This window comes from Trachinotus anak, unplaced genomic scaffold, assembly GCF_046630095.1.
Source record: "Trachinotus anak isolate AG129_WGS33_773 ecotype Australia unplaced genomic scaffold, CSIRO_AGI_Tana_v1 ptg000026l, whole genome shotgun sequence".
NCBI classification, from domain to species: domain Eukaryota; kingdom Metazoa; phylum Chordata; class Actinopteri; order Carangiformes; family Carangidae; genus Trachinotus; species Trachinotus anak.
Genome location: NW_027273877.1, coordinates 10,980,051 through 10,999,447, shown reverse-complemented (window position 1 = coordinate 10,999,447; position 19,397 = coordinate 10,980,051). Strand labels below are relative to the sequence as shown.

The 19,397-nt window shown below is 38.8% G+C and overlaps 1 protein-coding gene across 4 annotated transcripts in view; it reads right to left on the bottom strand.

Annotated features, from left to right (window-relative positions):
• hecw2b (HECT, C2 and WW domain containing E3 ubiquitin protein ligase 2b) overlaps positions 1-18,707 on the bottom strand; it is a 45,720-nt gene extending 27,013 nt beyond the window's left edge. For 3 of the 4 annotated variants that reach the window (XM_071464564.1, XM_071464568.1, XM_071464567.1), the window contains exons 1-4: positions 18,192-18,707; positions 5,209-6,551; positions 737-844; positions 431-525 (exon numbers count right to left, since the gene is read on the bottom strand). In XM_071464564.1, coding sequence (XP_071320665.1) covers positions 431-525; positions 737-844; positions 5,209-5,617 — 612 coding nt within the window. In that variant the 5' untranslated portion in view covers positions 5,618-6,551; positions 18,192-18,707. Of the gene's footprint in view, positions 1-430; positions 526-736; positions 845-5,208; positions 6,552-7,410; positions 7,528-18,191 lie in introns of all 4 variants that reach the window. The other variant, XM_071464566.1, reaches the window with a different exon arrangement.
• Positions 18,708-19,397: the final 690 nt, after the last annotated feature.

The following is a 19,397-nucleotide window of genomic DNA, read 5'->3' as shown; positions in this document are numbered from 1 at the left end:
AAAATTGTCTGTTAATCATGCAACCCCATTTACAAAAAAAGCTGGGACACTGTGTAAAATGTAAATAAAAACAGAATGCAATGATCTGCTTATCATGTAAACCCATATTTAACTGAAAATAGAACAAAGACACCATATCAAATGTTGAAATGTTGAAATTTTATTATTTTATGAAAAATACTTACTCAATTTGAATTTGATGCCAACAACATGTTTCAAAAAAGTTGGGACAGGAGCAACAAAAAGCAACAAAAGTTTCAACATATGATATATTGTCTTTGTTCTAGTTTCAATTAAATGTGGGTTTACATGATTTGCAAATCGTCGTATTCACTTTTTATTTACATTTTACACAGTGTCCCAGCTTTTTTGGAAACAGGCTTGTAGAACATGTGCTCACAAACATACACACACACACAGACGCACATACCGGCACTCCCGGGTTCTTGACTGTGATACAAGGTGTTGTTGCTCTTAATGCTCCACTCACACCATGATAATATTTAAAGCAGATCTTAGTCTCCGCTGTGGAGAGAACACACATTAAGATGATCATCACTATCACTATCACATCATCTGGGTTAATTTCTCACATCCATAGAGGACATTAATCAGCTGTTTGCAAGGGCTGAGTGGGGCTCCTTATGATGAGTGAACTCAACCTTTGTGTACAATCAGTGGAACACTCCTTTAACAGTACAAGTGTGTAATTAACACAAACATGAAGTACACTCACGCTCCATGAAGTAGGGTCCTGACTCCAGTCTCCACACGATCTGTCCTCTCTGGGTGCCATTCACTCCACGATTCTTGGAGTCCCAGACGTTGGCCACACACGTCTCATCTAAGAAGCGCACACACACACACACACACACACACACACACACACACACACACACACACACACACAAACACACATTTACAGTCATGAGCTGTTCCTTTGCGTTGCTCTGCCTTCTGTTTCAGTAACAAACACAAATGCTTCTGTAAATTAAGCAAAAGTTGTAAGCTGTTCATAGTTAATTACACACAAGGCAGATGTAAAAAAAAAAAAAAATAACTGACAGTATAGGACATTTTGCAAAGTCACATACATATGAGCAGCTGCTGCTTGACTCAACATCTAAGGACAGCTGAGACAGAATGCAATGGGTTGGGAGGTACTGTGTGACATTCACTAAAGTCAAGAGTGGGAGGAAAGATAGAAGACAAAAGCATTACAAAAAAAAAAAAAAGGTTTAGTCTTTAATGATGTATTGTATTTTACAAACATATGTTTCCTTAATGCTAAATCTTTATCTGAATGAATCCTACTTAATCCTACTAAACTTAAGTAAATAGTAAAACAGTGTAAAAACTAAAATTCTTAACTCTAAAGTGTAAAGGTATAAAGTAGCATAACATGGAAATTCTCCAGTAAAGTGCATATACCTCAAAACCACATCCCTGTCTGTGCCTGTTGAGCCATCAAACATTTATGTGTAAAGGATGAGAAATTGCCCCATGGTCTAATGGATCAATTCTGATGTCCGTCAGCCACACAGATCTAAACACTTTGCCCTGTGTCACACCAGCTCACCATCAATAAACCCTGAGCCTTTGTTGGTGACAGCAAATAAGTACCCCCCCCCCCACACACACACACACGCGCACGCACCGATAACCGTGTAATCATCCAAACCATCTAAACACATTACAGTCTGAGAGGCAAAGAAAACCTCGTATGAATACACAGTCCAGACAGCAGCATGAGGTTATGGAGCTTAAGCGGCTCCAGGAGAGTGTGGCCAACAGCCAGGCTAGAGACAGTGCTTACTTCTGGGGAGAGAAAAAACCCAGAAATCCCTCTGCCTGGATCAGTATTGCTGAGGAGCTGCACAGAGGTCAGAGGGATGGAGAGATCACCTTTCTCTCTCTCTTTCTCTCTCTCTCTCTCTCAGATAAAGGACTGTGGACAGGCACTCATTCTCTTACACACATAATCAGCCACCAGTGGTCTGAGATGAGCTTTTGCAAAATGGTAGCTATGTATTTCACACCTATGCCCAAGAAGTACAGAGCATCACCCATCATCCCAGCACACACAGGCTGGTATCACAGACAGCATTTACTCTCACATGAATCCATGCCACTGTATCATAATAAATGCGAACAATACCATTCAGCAGAGGTAGTATCATATTTGTAACAATGCTATATTGGCAGAGTCATAAAAAGCACTTTGACATGTTTGACGTGTTAATGTGCTTACTCATGCACACTTATCACATACAGTCCAGACCACAAGTATTTGATCAGTTCCAGATTTTTTTGCTCTTCAGGCTTCGTACTTCAGCACAATTTGAAATAAAATAATGGATACTATATTTAAGTGCCAAGTCACAGCTTTAATTTGAACAGGTCAATATAGAAAGAACTGTGTAGGAGATAAAAGCCCTTTTCATACATACGGCCCAAAAGTAATTGGACGCATGCACATGAAGTCATATTTAATATTTGGTTTGAAAAACATTTGCCTTCGCCCCACAGACATCAGCAGATGCTTTGTATATTCCCTGATAATTGTCTCCCTTGTGGGGTCTCTCTGCCTTTAGTCTGGTCTTCAGCCTGCAGACTGCAGCTCAGTCAGATTGAGATCAGGTGACTGACTTGGCCAGCAACGCAAGGATATTCCACCTCTCGACCTAGATAAGCTCTATGGTTGCTTTGGCTGTATGTTCATTGTACTGCTGAATGATGGAATGTCGTCCAATGGGTTTTGCTGTATTTGACTGAATCTGAGCAACAGAAAGCTCCTTTATCACACAAAAAAAACAAGTGCGTCATTTCTTCACCAGTCTACAATGGCTGACAACTTCACTTTATTCTGCATCATAGCAGGAACTTAAAAGTGCAGTTCAGTTAGATTTATGATGAATCTGGGGATGGGATCAAAACATGATATTTTTATTTATTTTATTTTATAATTGTTATTCAGAGGTTTGTATTTGTGTTTGGTTCAAAAATTGATGTTCTCATAAAGGGCCCCTCCTGCAATTTACTACTGCACTACCATTAATTATAGAACTTTTATCTAAAAAATAATGGTCTGCTAAAGCAGAGGCCAAGATATCTTGATTCTATCAAGCTCCAAAAATGCTCAATCCTACATTCCCCATAATACAACTCTACTTCTGTTAGAACTTTCCTTTCAGGTAAATGTCCATGTCTTTCAAACTCCACTCCCCAGTTCTAAACAAAGACTTTTATAATAAATTTCTAGGAGCAAGTGAAACTCAGTATAACCTGAGAGGATTATTTCACCTCCAGAGCCGCACAAGACATTATAACAACTATTTTCACAGGCTGAGTGGTACTCCTCATAATGTTGAGTGCACATTAAGATATTAAAATGGGCAAAACAAGATTATATTTGCTTTATTATTTTAAGATATTGGATGAGAATGTTAGGGTCCAAAGAAAATATCAATTGAGGAGAGTTTTGCCGTTTTAAGAAATCAAACAGCCCCCTCCACACTTTCTTACAGGGCCTTGCAGAAAACAATGTCTTCTCATAATGAGTGTCCTTCATTGTTTCTTAAAATGTGTTGTGTAGGTTGTATATTTTATCTCTTAAATTTCATATATTCACAGATGTTTTGTTGTATCGTTTTGGGGCAGACTGGTTGCTCTTCACTTGACAGCCTCTGTCATTCACAAGTACATCATAGGACAAGGACAAGAAACTGTGTGTACATGAGAGAGAGCAAGACTGTAATATGAGATACACTATGTAACAGCACTGCTCTTTAATGCTGCTGATGCTGAGTCAGAATCACTTTTTTTTTTAATCAGGAAAGCCTACTTCCTTTCTCTCACCATCTTTTTCTTGTGAAAAGACACACACACACACACACACACACACACACACACACACACACACACACACACACACACACACACACACACACACACAATCCATTAGCCAGTTAATGTATCAGCAGAGGGGCTGATGTAATGCTCTAACCTTGAGGAGATGATTTACAAGTCACAACCTCTTCAACAGTGCTATCATATTACTGCCCTAAAGCAATTGTATTACACCACTAGACAAACAGGAGGAGAGGTGTGTGGACAGACAGACCGAGGAAGTGAGAGACAGGCAGTAGGCAGGGAGACAGACAAGAATGATAATGATGAGCAAGCAAGAATAGACCATAATGGATGTCAAGAATTGGCTGTGCTGTCATGTTACAGTACAATTAAAAAGTAGATTTGTGTTTGAGGTACCATGGCACAGTAAAATACTGCCTTTTCACTCCCAAACATCACAATGATCAAACTTAAAATGAAAGTTCAGTCTTGGCTTGGTAAACTGATTATAGCTAAGAGACTGAAGTTAAACAATTCTTGTTAATGTTAACATGAAAGTACGAGCCACCAACAATGGTAGTCCTGTCACAGAATCATACTAAGCACAGCAGAGAGGGTGGTGTCTTTTTTGGCCTTTGCCTGGACTGGATTAAATGTGTTTCTCTGCTCTTACATTCGCTGCAAATGTTTGCATGTCTGGTTAACTATCCTTACCATCTACAGTATTTTCAACCAAATCACAGGCGTAATATGATAAACAGCTGATAAAAAATGGATCAGCAACAGTTGCAATGGTTACCAGTTAAAAAATGAGAAATCTGGGGCAACCTGATGACCAAGTGGTTGGGGCACATACCATGTGGGTGCATGTGCTCTGGGCAGGCAAGTCGCAGATTTGACTACTGACTGTCCTGACTCTTTGCAGCATGTCATTCCCTCTCTCTCTGTCTCCTCATTTCCTGTTGCTCTACACTGTCCTATACAAATAAAGGCTTCTCTTTGAAGTCAAGAACCCACTGACTGTGAATTTTAATAGTAAATAGAATAACTAGAAATAGAAAACTTGATACACTGAGCAACAGCAACTAAAAGGGGTGAGGCTTTTAGAAGGGTCAATTAGTTGACCAGAATTTTTCCAGGTACTTGATAATCAACTACTTGCTATAAGTTCGCTCTTCATGTAAATGCAAAAATGTTAAAATGAACAAATATATATATAAACACATACATATTTGACATATTAATTGATTATGAAAATAACTGTTAGTTGCAGGCCTAGACATTTCAGCCTTGAAGATATTCAAGTTTCCTAGATAAATTACACTTGCAGGGGGATGTGATTTTGAATTTGCTCACCAATGTGGTACAGGCCAATCCAGTCAGTGGCATCCACTTCCTCCTTGATGTCCCAGGAAATGACGAGGTGGCCATGACCTAGAGTTAGCTGGTACGTAGATGCCGTGAGTGATGAGCGACTGTCTGAGGTGACCAGGTCCGTGTCACTATTGGCCCGCTGGAGTCCCAAACCTGCTGCTTCTGGCTGGACCCCTGACGACATAGAGGAGGCAGAGGAGGACCCAGAGGTGGAGGCCCCACCTGCGCCCTGCACTGACAAGCTGCAGAGGTTGTCAGGCCCGATTGTGTATGGCCGAGTATGCGAGGTGCGCTGACGCACCGCCAGCAGGTGCTCCCGGGCACTACTGTTTGCCAAAGATGAAGATGATGGTGAAGAGGGAGAGGAGGAGGTGGTGGTAGCTGTTGCCATGGCTACCACAGAGGAGGAGGTGATGGAGAAGGCAGGGGGTGAAAAGTGAGGGGGAGAGGAGGAGAACTGGTGGTGGTGATGGTGGTGCTGGTGGTGCTGGGAGTGTGGCTGAGGATGAGGATGATGGTGGTGGTGATGATGATGATGGTAGTGGTGGGGAGAGGAAGGGGCTGAGAAAGTGGAGGGAGAGGGGGAGGATGACTGGGGGCGGGGGCGAGGGGGGAGGACGGCTGTTGCAAGAGAAGGGCGAATGGTGGAAGCCAGGTGAGTGCGTCAAAGAAAGAAAACAGAGAGGGAGGGGGGAAGGAAGTTAAGCCTTTTAGCCTAAAAGTGCCATCACTAAACCAAACTGAAGAAGCACTAAATGGTTGGAAAGATGAGGTGAAGGAAAAAAAGAAAATGTAAAGGACGATGGAGATACAGATGAAAGAGTGGAGTGATGCCGAGAGCAGTGCACTGTACAACGCACCTCTACTTTAAAAAATCAGCTGATACAACAGTCTGTATTTTGGTTTCCTCGTAGCACATTTCTTCTGCCAAGCTGGTATTCATTTGGGGAAGGCACTTCAGTGTTCCCAGGCTTTACTGGTCATTATTCAAGGTGGTACGAGGCAGTTTCAACAGAGCTGAACCTTCTTTCTGATTCTTTGATCAGTCATTTATATCAAGTTGAATATTGAGGTTTTTCATTTATCCCTCTTAGTACCCTAAAACACCTGTCCATTTTGACAAAAGCAGAGCAATGCCAAGTACTTTGTAAACCATGAAGATATCCATTATGAAAAAGGGAAAGATATCAAGAGAGAGAGTTGAGGAGGCAGGAATAAAAGGCAATCCAGCAATCCTTCCACTTGTCTGTCCAGGGTGGGGGAGTGTGATAACAGGGCAATCCTACAATCCACAGGGAGGACAGGGGTGGAATTAGGTTGGAGACCTATAGGAGAGAGAGAGAGAGAAAGAAAGAGAGAGAGAATATAGATAAGGTGAGTATGGGAAAGAGAAAGATGAGGGGAAGCAGAAGAGGCATGAAGTTCAATATTCTTTAGTAATATTTAATATGTAGAAGAGCTGGAATGATATGACCTAAACAAATCATCACATTTTTTAAGAGATCAGTGCATGTAATTTCTTACTTGTGTTGGTTCTTAAATTCTATTATATGATGGAACTTATTTAGAATAAATGAAAACCCATTAACTTTGCAACTTGTACTGTAGTTCCTATATACAGATATACAGTAGGGCTGCACAATTCTGGAAAAAATATGAATCACGATTTTTTTTGCTTAGAATTGAGATCACTATTCTCTGGCATGATTTTTTTTTTTTTTCAAATTTAAATGTTTATTGCTCTCATTAACCTGCAAAACTAAGCACAACAAAACATATGATTGTGCCAAACATATGTTCCTGGACCTTATATATCAACTTCTGAGAACAGAAAAGAAACATTCAGTTGACCATTAAATTAGGGTAACAAAAACAGCAATCTTTGTTAGAAGACCTTGACCTGTCGGAAGACAGGCATTTTCATTTGTTTTCTTGCCCTTTACAACTTCATCATATTGTGCTTTGTGGTGATGTTTAAGGTGATTGTATACATTGGTGGTGTTACCCTGTGGTGCTGCTATTATGGCAAACCGCTGCTTGCACTGTGCTTGAGACAGACTTTCATCATCTTGCCTGAATCAAAAATACTTCCACACCACTGAATGGGAACCTTTTTTCGGTATGATATTTTCGGTTTTCCTCTGGATTCATTTTGTATTTTTTTTCATATTCATATCTCCTTACCGCAAACTTTTCTCTGCTTATCTCATACTCATTCGCCGCTGTCTCTCTCATTCAGTCTACTCCTCTACTGGCAGCTTTCTGCGACACTGCATCACGTGGTGTAAAGCTGCGCTGTCACTGTTTGAGCAAGAAAGCAAAGACAATGCAGGATTATGGAGCGCTTGAGATTCTCTGGGGTAAAGTAGGAGAGCTTGTTTTGATGCAGCTGATGTAATACAATGCAGAAGAACTGTTGTCATTTAGAAATGATTTATTACGTACAATAGGGTTTCACAACACACAACACGTCTTAAACTTGATTTTCATGATAAAGCAACAGTTTGACATTTTGAAACACATTCATTTGCTTTCTCACAAGATTCAGATGAGAAAGTCGATGCCTGTGTTGTGTTTGTGTATTAATTATGGAGTTAGACTTGAAGGAGGGGAAAACAATAAGTTAAAAGATACAGCTGCCTCTAAAGAAATGTAAAAATGACAAGTTATTTGTTAACATGGAGTTGTCGTAACTATTTCACTCTGGAGACAGTGTGTAATTAATGCATTATATCTCTTTGTTTAATCCATCCAAAAATAGCGGCGTTTCTGCCAGGAAATTAGATAGTGGACATTAGTGAGTTGTTAAGTGTAATTTTTCCCAGAATTCTGCCCCACTCACATTACATGAAACCACAATATCACATTTACAGAATAACCTACAGCAGCTGAAAAAATGCCTGCACTTCTTGAAATATCCTACAAAATGTTTTATGTAGCTGCACCACTTAACAAAACTAAATATTTTAGTTAGCCTGTGCTGTATCATTTTCTACACATTCACCCAAAATTCAGAATTTCACAACTTGAAACTGACAACATGAATTCTCACTCTTTCTATACGTCTATACTTCTATATGTCACTCTGATGTTACTTACAATGACTTAAAAACACAAAGACAGGCCACACAATTAATTTGTAAAGATGTCTCCACCAGCAGTAACTTGAGGGGTCAACAGGTTCCATTCCACTGAATGGATAGAAAACACACACACACACACACACACACACACACACACACACACACACACACACACACACACACACACACACACACACACACACACCTCCTTTTCATTTTCTCTGCTTTCTTTCAAACTATCAGTTGCTCTCTCTCACACACTGTACGCACTTTGGTTGCCATGGTATGCACCAGTCACATTACTGCCACCCCCTCCTTCCTCTCCTTCTCCCTCCCGCCATCTTTCTTACCAGTCAGAGACTGGAATGAGAATGGATGTGCACTCACAGAAATCATACAGGAAACAACAGAGTGTACACTTACAACACACTACCAATCGGTAGTTCCTCCCTTTGGTCTCAAAACACTTCTTCATGGCAAGATTCTGATCCATGTTGACATGATTGCATCACATAATTTCTGCAGATTAGTCAACTGCACAGTCACGCTGCAAATCTCATGTTTTACCACATCCCAAAGGTATTCTACTAGATTCAGATTGGGTGACAGGGGAGTCAATGAAGTACACTATACATATTCCTGAAACTATGAGTATACATTGACTTTTGCTTTCTGGCATGGTGCATTAAGTAGCCATTAGAAAAAGGTCAGCAACAATACTCACCCCCTCAGCTGTGGCATTCAACCCATGATTGACTGGTATTAAGGAAGAAAACATTTCCCACACCATTACACCTCCACCACCAGCCTGGACTGCTGACACAAGCTGGATTGGTTGGATTCTGGCACCACTCTGAGTAAACTGTAGAGACTGTCATGAATGAAAATCCCAGGAGATCAGAAGTTTGAGAAATACTAAAAGCAACCCACCTGGCACTAACGATCACGCCATGGTCGAAGTACACATATTCACACCATGTCACCCTTTCTTCCTCTCACCATTGACAGCAGTCCAAGTTGCTCTGTTAGCATGTAGCTATTAGCTGTAGATTAACATTAGACATTTAGTCTCATTTGGTGCAGAATTCAACAGAATTCAGAAGTAACGTTCACGTACTGTTGAAGCATGGTGGTTAATGTTAGGCTGTCTGCATGAATGTGTTAAGTAGTTAATGGGATGTTGAGAAAGTTTAAGCCAATTCTGGTGTGCTGCTGCTGAACCTTACTGCCATGATGTCTAAATACTTAGAAACATATCATTCATGTTTCTCTGTCAGATCAAATGTGAGAAAATTTCATTTTTTTTTTCCTCGGGGGGCAGGCTAATGCCCCATGCCTACATCAGGGCAAAGCATCCAACTTCCAAACACATTTTTAAGTTATATTTTAGAGGTTATTTTTTTATCTAAACTCAAGGACAGTAACCACTCTGGCTCCATGGCTGCTTCTGTGTTTACCCATGACAGAGAGGGATTGATATGGAGGCGTAGTCAGTGCCTAGTGTAGTAGGAGATGTATGCACAGGATCCCTAGGCGAGGGCCTAGGTTCATCTTTTGGTTGAGGAGAGGTGCTGTCAAAGGACTCTCAATTTATGCATGAGTGTACCTGTAAAAGCCCCTTCCTGTGAGTCTGTCTCATTATTATAGGGGCATCCAACAATTAGAAGTCAAATGTAATTTGTAGAAGTAGTACAATAAACATGCTGTGATACTTAATTTTAGTTTGAAATATGATTTCTCCATTAATTCCTTCAGAATAATTAAGCTATTAGCTGTAGATTAACATGTTTCCTTACTTTCCTGAAAATTTTTCATTTTGTTTTTATACCAGCAAACCCATAATGATGTGAGAGATACTACAAGTCACTTGTAAAACAGGTTTCACACACACACACACACACACACACACACACACACACACACACACACCTGGACAGATTTTTATAGTATAGTTATATAATATATATATAGTTTTTATAAATAGCCCAGGGCAGAGATCAGTGTTAACCATGGTGTTGTTGGCAGAGTCACTTGTGCCCAAATAGCTGCCACACAAATAAACATACACACAATCACTCTCATAAAATTGCAATGAATGTCTGGGTTCTTTGTACTCCCATACGCTTCACTCTCTCCTGAAAAAGTCACAAAAATTAAAACCCTGCTGCACAAGCGCACACACACACACACACACACACTCTCTTGTCTTTATAAAACCAATCGTAAATGCACATACACATCAACACAAAGCTCTCAGGAGGAAAGTGTCCTTGATCCAGCAGCAGGATTAAAACAGAGAATAGGGGGATTAACTGTTGACAGAATATCTTCCCTAATCCACCATGTTACCCCAAGGCTTTAATCTGCAGCTGGAGCCCTAGCTTCCAGCTAACTCTGCAGCTATGTTTCCATCCAGTTATCCAACATGTATCAACTCAACAGATTTCTGCGTGAATAAAATTCAAAAAAGGTTTTTCCATCAGCTGGGTTAAAGCTGTGCTTCAGTACCTGTATACTGTATAAAGAAACCTGTCTCCAACATTTCAGTATTGTCGACTAGTTCTCAGTCTTTGTGTTGTTACTGTGTGCTTATTCTGTTCTCTATTCACTACTTTTTGGAGGGAATCTAATGATTTTTTTCAGTGTGTTGTTTCACAGGTAATTACACCCTAACTTGTATCAGGTAAGTTATGTGACTTCCACTGGGTGACCTGATTTCTGTTTTTCTCATAATAACTCATTGATCAGTCCATAGGGTTTGTTCTTTTGGTTCTTTTTGTAAACATATAAACGTCACTTGGCAAGTCGAATAAAATGTGGCTTAATAAATTGACTTGAAGTGTTGACAGGGTGTGGGTTCCTTTTGACTGTCTTCCCACACATCTGTCACCTGCATACAGGTGTGCAGAGATTAATTTTCATTGACAATGTCAGTCCCATATCTCCCATGCTTTGTACATTTCATCCTGAAAGTCAGTGAAGTTAGGGGACAAACAAGAGACACACTAAAAGAGAAATGGTAAAAAGTGATATGACAGAGTCCAAGATATATGATTTTTAGTCCTTGGTATGGATCAAGCTCAAAAAATAAGATGGTCCAGATGCAGACATATGATGTGTCACTTTCTTTCTGCCACAAAAGTATAAAAGTAAATATGCATACTTTTATTATTTATTCTTTTAACCATCCTTCATTTTTGGTCACAATACTGAGCAGATAACATTATCTTGTCTTTTATAAAAGATGATGTAGCTAACACTTATTTCTAACATTAACAAATATTAATTACAGGTGCTGCTAAAGATTAGCTTGTTGTATACCGTGATTTCATGTTTGTTAATGAACCATATAATTGCCTTTTTATTCTGTAAATTATGGGTTTTTTTATATTCTGTATTAGCAGCCTGAGTTCAGGCGCATGTAATTCACAAAAATCAAATGACAGCAGAGAACAAAAGAAAGGTTTATGTTTTCAGTTTTATCCCAGAATAGGGCTGTATGACAAGACCAAAATCTCATATCCTGTTATCAGCCATTTCCAGACAGTATAACTCATTTTGTAGCTCATTTTGTGTGTAAATTTAATGAATAAACAGTTTCTATAAAATGACCAGATGGCCTATTTCTTAATACATTTTGAATTTCTAGACAAATAAAAAGTACTTCCCAAGGAACTTTTTATTTTTATTTTCTATTAAGCGATGTAACAAAATATAAAATATTTATATATATAACTTTTAACAATAGTTGCAAACAAAACAATTACAGGCCTAAAATTAAAGGCCGAAATATGGTCAAAAACATCAAAACACACATGTAATACTTAAGTAGAACTAGCCCCACTCTTATGTATGAGCTTGCATCCTCTGCTTTTCCATTAGCTCATAGACATCATCAGGGTTATTTTCTCAGACTTGACAAAGCTCCAGAGCAAAAGAGGACATGTAACAACTGTTTTCACAGGCTTGATATAACGCCTAGTGATAATAACTAACCTTTATTTGTAATCAAATGATTAAATGTATAAAATAGGTATAATAAAATTATAATTAGGTATCATAAAATTTTCAAAATCTGTGCTATGATCCCTACAAACAATTATGAAATAGATATAGAAGCGATTTAATTTTTCATTTAAAGTAGCTTAATGTCAATGCAATTAACTTACTTTACAAGTTAAGTTTGTTAAATTTTCAATTGGGGTAACTAATCTGGAGTCAGTTATAAAGCTGGGGTTTGTCAGTGCAGTGAGGTCATTTAACTTACTGCCTCTCTCCTACTACAATTTAAACTATGTTTGGCATTCAAGGTCAAGGTTGACCTGACCTGTAACAAAACCTCAGTCTCCCATGCTCTTGCAAACTTTAATTCTCCTCACATTTAATGTAAGTAAAGTGACAAAATGATACTGCAGTTACTGTGCTCATCTTTAGATTTTTCAAAAGAGGACAAACTTTTTTTGGTACACATTGTGGAAAAAGCATCTATACTTGGAGCAGTGTTGCCCGATTTCACTGACACCAAGTAATCCAATCACAGCCTTGAAGCTGCCCAGTCATCATAAAAGTAAGCCTACTTCTTTTTACATTTAGTTTGAGTTTTTTTTTTACCCCTTTGTGAGCAGCTTTTATCACAGAGCTATGACTTTGTAACCAAATAATAATTTGAATTGCAAAGAAGTTTGAGTCTAGTTGTAATAAACTAAAATGACATTTGCTTTTGTTGCTCATCAGCTGTCTAATTAACTCAGTGCCCTGTCCCTCTCAATCAGATGGAGGACAGGAAAAGGTAATTCACTGGACTGTTGTATAGATTAAGTGATTATTTTTTTAAATGATTATCTCTGTACTTTTCATAGACAAAATGATAAATCAGTTAATCAAAAAATGATCCACAGATCAAAAATAAATCACGTGGAAAGACTCAGCCTGGCTTCAAGCCTCTCAGTGGACATTTCCCATGGTAACTACTGACCGCCTGGAAGTGGCTTTGCTAGTAGTAAATTTGGATGATATCCAAAATGTAATAACTGGGGGGAAAAAATCAATAAGAAACATATTACATATGGCAGGAAATACTGCTATGTTATATTGCAAATTCTACAAATGTTGGTACAAGGAACTTCCACATAGCACTTGCCAGTTGCCAAAAGTCCTTAATTTGTCAAAGCTATCTATTGAAATTTTACTGCAAGCGTCTTTAAATTTAATTATGTGTGTGGTTTGTGCAAAAGTCTTTGCAGGTACATAATGTTGATTGTCCAACCCTTGAGATCCATTTCTCATCATTCAAAGCACTTTTGGACGCAGGGTATAGCCATCTCTCCCCTGATAATACTATACATCTATGAAAACCACCTGTCTTTAAAAAGTCAGCTTTTCATGAGCTTTTCATGAGCGCAAATTTGGAGATATATTTCTTAAGATAGGAGGGGCATGTAAAATTGTAATCTGAGAAGTAACTTGTAGCTGTCAGCTAAATATAGTGGAGTAAAAAAGTACACTTCCCTTTGAATGAAGTGGAGTAGACATATAAAGATGGAAATACTCCAGTAAAGTACAAGAACCTCAGATTTGTAACTACAGTTTTTAAGTACTTTACAGTAAATGTGCTTGAATTACATTCCACCACTATCGATACAGTCTAGCCACGCTGGAAAAAAGTGACTGTTTAAAATGCAAAACACAGAATTCACAGAAGACCAGTTCCCCTCATATCACTGTTAGTTATGTAATGTATTCCAGTAAGTCCTGTTCATTTTATGAAGGCACTGTGCTGTTTAACCCTGCCCAAATCCAGGTCCAAACCAATGATATCAGTGTTTATCTCCAGCAAAACTTAACAGTAAAACCATTTAAAGCATGGGGGTGGGATTAAACATTCAACATTGATCCTGCTTGATTCTGCAGACTGCAGTCAGAATTTTTTTTTTTTTTGACCAAATGGTGGATGCACAATAAGTTATAAGCTCAACATTTACACTATCTCCATGTAAAGCTGATATGGCTGACAACTGCCTATTTACAAATTTAAACAGACACATATCAGCATTAGCATTTGGGGTCATATTTGTGTCCACCTAATGAATTTAAGAAAATATTCCCACTCTTTTAGCTCTGGTTTTGATCTCTACCAACTCCTGAGGGGAATATTTAGCTTGTTAGCTGCTTGATGTTTCACTATGTTTGTAAGCTAGTCTTTAGTCTGTCTGGTGTTTGATGCTGGGAAGGTAGTGTATGATGAGTTTCAAGAGCTTTTTAGCTGAATACAGCCGCCAATTATGGCTGAACATGATACTGATGAGATGAGACTGAACCAAAACAGTAACATGGTGGAAAGTAAAACCAAAACAATCAGCTGAGCTGAGCAAGACATTTCACATTATATATTCACATTATATATACATCATTTGAGCCATTGTTGATATAAAAATATTGCAAAGCTTTACAAACCAAAAGAACAAAAACAAATTATTTAACCTCCAAAATTAAATATCTATTCTTTTTTTTCTATGATCTATGAACAATTTCTAATTCTGACAGTTTGTCCATTTTGGAACCCAAACCTGAAGTGTTTATTATATATCTCTGTGTGGGATACTGTATGTGCACTCTTTTCTCCAGTAGTAGTGTCAAGTCTGTGGGTTATTTATAAATGTTGAGACTTGAAACTAAATACACACACAACCTGGTGAAAATACACCCAGACACTGATATCAATACACTGTCAGCAAGTGGTGGTGTATGTGCTTCATACACAGGCTGTATGCACTGGAAGTAATGCACATATACTGTATATGATTTGATACTATTTTCAGCAGGCATTAAGACAAAGGAGCGATGGGCAGTGTGTTTCATAAATATTTGTGAACTGACTCCAAAACTCTCAGCTAATGCTGATATTCTCTGAGGTAAGGCAGTGCCTGCACAGCAAAGCTACATTACTGAATTATGCAAGTGTCAAAGCTTAAAAGCTGCACTAGGCAGGATTGAGATGTAAAGAAAAAAATAGAGCCATCTCACCATCCTAATTAAATTACAAATTAGCATTGGGGTGGGCCACATCTATGTTCGCAGACAGGGACACATAGCCAGAAATGAGAACAAAATACAGTCTGTCGCTTTTACTGCCTTTATTCTTTGTTAACTTACAGGGTTTCTTGTTGGGTGTTGTGTGATTTGAACAACAACTTTAAGGTGTATTTACTTAAATTTCCTAGTATAAATCCGGTAAAGGTTTGTGCAAAAACAGACTTCTGAGATAAGACCACTATCACACACCGACACACACACACACACACACACACACACACACACAGTCCTGAAATAGCTGTAGCATGTTTGGAGAACAATGAGGCAGTCCCTTCAGAGGCGACAACTTCCTGTCGCCAACACACCCATCACATTCCACTGTGCCACTTTGTGTGTATGTTCACGTTTCAGTGCACTCTTGTACTTCTGACCCTATGCAGACCAAAGAGCCCAGTCCAGTGTGACAGACCTGACAGAGATCCACCATTAAGGACATTTTACACATTGTGAAAAACTACCCATTACAGGTCATGGCTAAGCTTTTCTTAAAATTACATTGTTAGAATTTAAATGGAATTGTTTGACATTTTGGGGAATATGTTAATTCACTTTCTTGCCAGGAGTCAGATAAGAAAATTGATACCATTCTCATGTCTGTTTGCTAACTATGAAGCTAAAGCCAGCAGCTGGTTAGTTTGGTACAGACTCCAAGAAATCATTACCCTACACATCACTACACATAACACTCATAAAACCACAAATTACTATTTTCATTCTTCAGTTATCATACCAATTAAACAAACAAGATATAATAACATATCAATTATTGTTGGACAGAGCTAGGCTGGTTATTTCTCCCTGTTTCCGGTCTTATACCAAGCAAGGCTTGTAGTATTTCCCCACTCTTAGTTTTTTTTCCACCACAGGGTATGGACTCAACTCAATTCACCTGCTTTTTTATACCAGGTACTTCTTTTTCCACTGCAGATAGTGCAGTATTGTTACTATAGTGATGACACACAAAGCTATTGTGAAGTCATTTTCATCGCGACACACATGAACAATGGAGGATATCGAAGGGATAACAGAGAAACGTCTGCAGCAAAGGACAACTGAATTGAGTCAAGTTGAGCTGGTACCATGCAGTGGAAAAGGGTTATATGTTGAATTGGGGAAGTTGACACACTAGCAACCCCTCCCAACATGATGCTCACCAAACCCAATGGTTAGTACCTTTTACAGAAATCTTGTTTTAAAACTACAGTTGTTTCAGTTGGCAAAACTGACCACCGCTGGCTAGAAAAGAGAAGCCTATATTTGTCTTTGTTTAAGAAAATGTCTTGTTCTAAGAAAATCTGCCACCGTTGTTTTAACTGCATATATGCAACTTTATGAAATCTGAGAAAATAACCCTGAGGGTTGTCTTGGATTGTACTTGAGACCTTAAATCTTTTACAGAAATCTTGTGTTACAAGCTGGATATATGCCATTTTCAAAGTTATGGGCATTTCCCAAGCAGGCGGGGTTTACTGAAACAGACTGGGGTGCATTATGGGAAATGTAGGAGTAAGCATTGCTGATGTATCCCTTTACATTTCCATTTATCACCTCATACAGTAAGATCTCATGAAGACAAAAGGAATTATTCTAGAGGGTCTTCTATCATAGACTGGCGATCTGTCCAGGGTATACACTGTGCTCCCCCAATGTCAGCTGGGATTGGCTCCACTTTGTAAACTGTGTGTTAAAATGTGTATTTTCCATGAGAACTAATATTAGGATGTCAGTTGTGTAGAGGTTTTCACTTACTGATACAGTACTGGTAAGGTTACATATGGCTGCCAGTTTTGCCCAGGAGCAAATTTAAAGATCTTTTAGGATGTAGATCAGGGAAAAGTATATCAGGTCAATAAGGCCTAGTAATGAATCTTCCCTGTATTGGGATGTAATCCAAGATACAGACTCAACTTCAACTGGACCCATCTCCTGCCTTGCAGAAGTGTCCTTGAGCAAGACACTAGAACCCTGTAATGCTAATGAGAAAAAGAATAACTGATATTCCTCTAGCATGAATGTTATGTTTTACACTGATTGCAGGAGTGAAAATATGCAATATTCAGTAATGTCCGAACTAAAATGTTTGTTCAGACTTGTATCAGACCTGATAAACACACATGTGCATGTGACTACTGGTGCATACTAAAGAAATACACGTCCTCATTGTTATCCACAGATATGAGGCAAACACAATGAGGAGCCCACAGATGCCAATATTAAATTTACACTCAATCTATACTGTAATTTATGATATATAGATTACAATCAGGGTCAGATCCTCCATGACGCTATTAGGGAGGAAACAGAAGATGAGCTGTCTTGCTATTCTTGGACTGATCTGGTTATGCGAGCACACTACAGCTCTGATATAATTTACTGACTTTCTTAACAGCATGTATGTGTGTGAGCAGGTTGAAATCACTGTTGACTTTCGCTTTTTGCCAGAAGCTTCTTTTAATTTTGACAATACACGACGCTGCAGGACAAAGATTTTATTTTGACTTTGTTGTTTTTTGTATTCGACCTTTATTCTTCACTGCTGCTGCCAGCGAGGAACATAAAAAACATGACTTCGTCAGCTCACAATACCAGCTCTGTCGGGGTAGCCCTTCAGAGCACTGGATAGACTGATGATCTTAAAAATATGTGATGAAATACATCTGTGTGCACAGAAAACGTCAATGAATGGCTTTATGGTAGCAAACAAGGCTGCCAGCTCCACATCGAAGCAACCCACGACGTACAAAAATAAACCAAATAACAATCATTTTACAGCTGGTACATATTACTTACCTTTGCTACGGCGATAGAAACGTTGTTTACACCGCCATCTGCATGCCGAAAAATCCCCAAACAAGTCGCTTAATCATGGACGACAGACCTCCACACGGCCCAGCCACCACCGACCCTTCATCGGCTTCCAAGCGGGATCTGGCCCGTGCGCAGCGCCGCTGACTCTCTGTAATCCAACCTCCGGTCAAAGGGACACCTCCCTTTGAAAATGTCTCCTTTTAAATTGTCCAGTTTTTAAATCACATTCCCAACTTATTTCTCTCCGCATCGTCGTGTAGTTGTCCGTGATGCTGCCAGACTAGATAAAAAGACGAATTCATATCTTATTTATTTGGCTGGACCACTCCACATCCGCCTCCCCGTTTCCGCTGTTTCACACTTGTTTCTCCGTTGTTTTTACGGTCTTTATGGAGAGAAATGGACACAACCGCATTCTGATTATGAGATATTTTTGTTTAAAGCGCGGGGTAGGAACTTGTTTTTATTAGCAAGGCCTTGTCAGAGTCCACCATGTCTGAGCACAGCATCAAAATAACTGTTTCGACCCCTTCCTTCCACTCAATCACCAAACACCACTGTCCAAACTGAGGTTCGGGGGCGTTCATATGCTCATTGAAAGGGCTCCCTGAGGTCCTTGACAAAATTACAGTTATTTATTTCTTAGAATTGATTTCAATTAGACAACATAGGAAGATTACTATTTTCATGACACTTTCACATGTAGACAGAGATGCATATAATAAAAGCATCCAGAGGTGGGTGGGGATAATATCTATTAAGGGGTTTGTGAAAAAGAAATACTTGAGATGCATACTGGCCTAGATGGAACGGTGACCCAGGGAGGAAATATGATGGAAACAGATGGTTAGGAAAGGAGAAAGGGTGGATTTGGCAAGTAATTCCACTGCCTTAATCCCTGCAACAACAAAAGAAATTGTCTGTCCATCCATTTTTGTCATATTATTGTAAAAAAAAAAAAAAAAAATCCCTATATGTATATGTATGTATATATATATATATATATATATATATATAAATATAACAAAGAATATATTAATTATTACACTGAACATGTTTTAACAAAATGGGTTATAATGGCATTGCTTGTTTGAAATGTGGAATTTTCACAATTGCATAAAGACCTATGAAAAGATTGGTCTGAATCTTTTCTGAAGTATATACATTTACAAATAATACACAAGAACA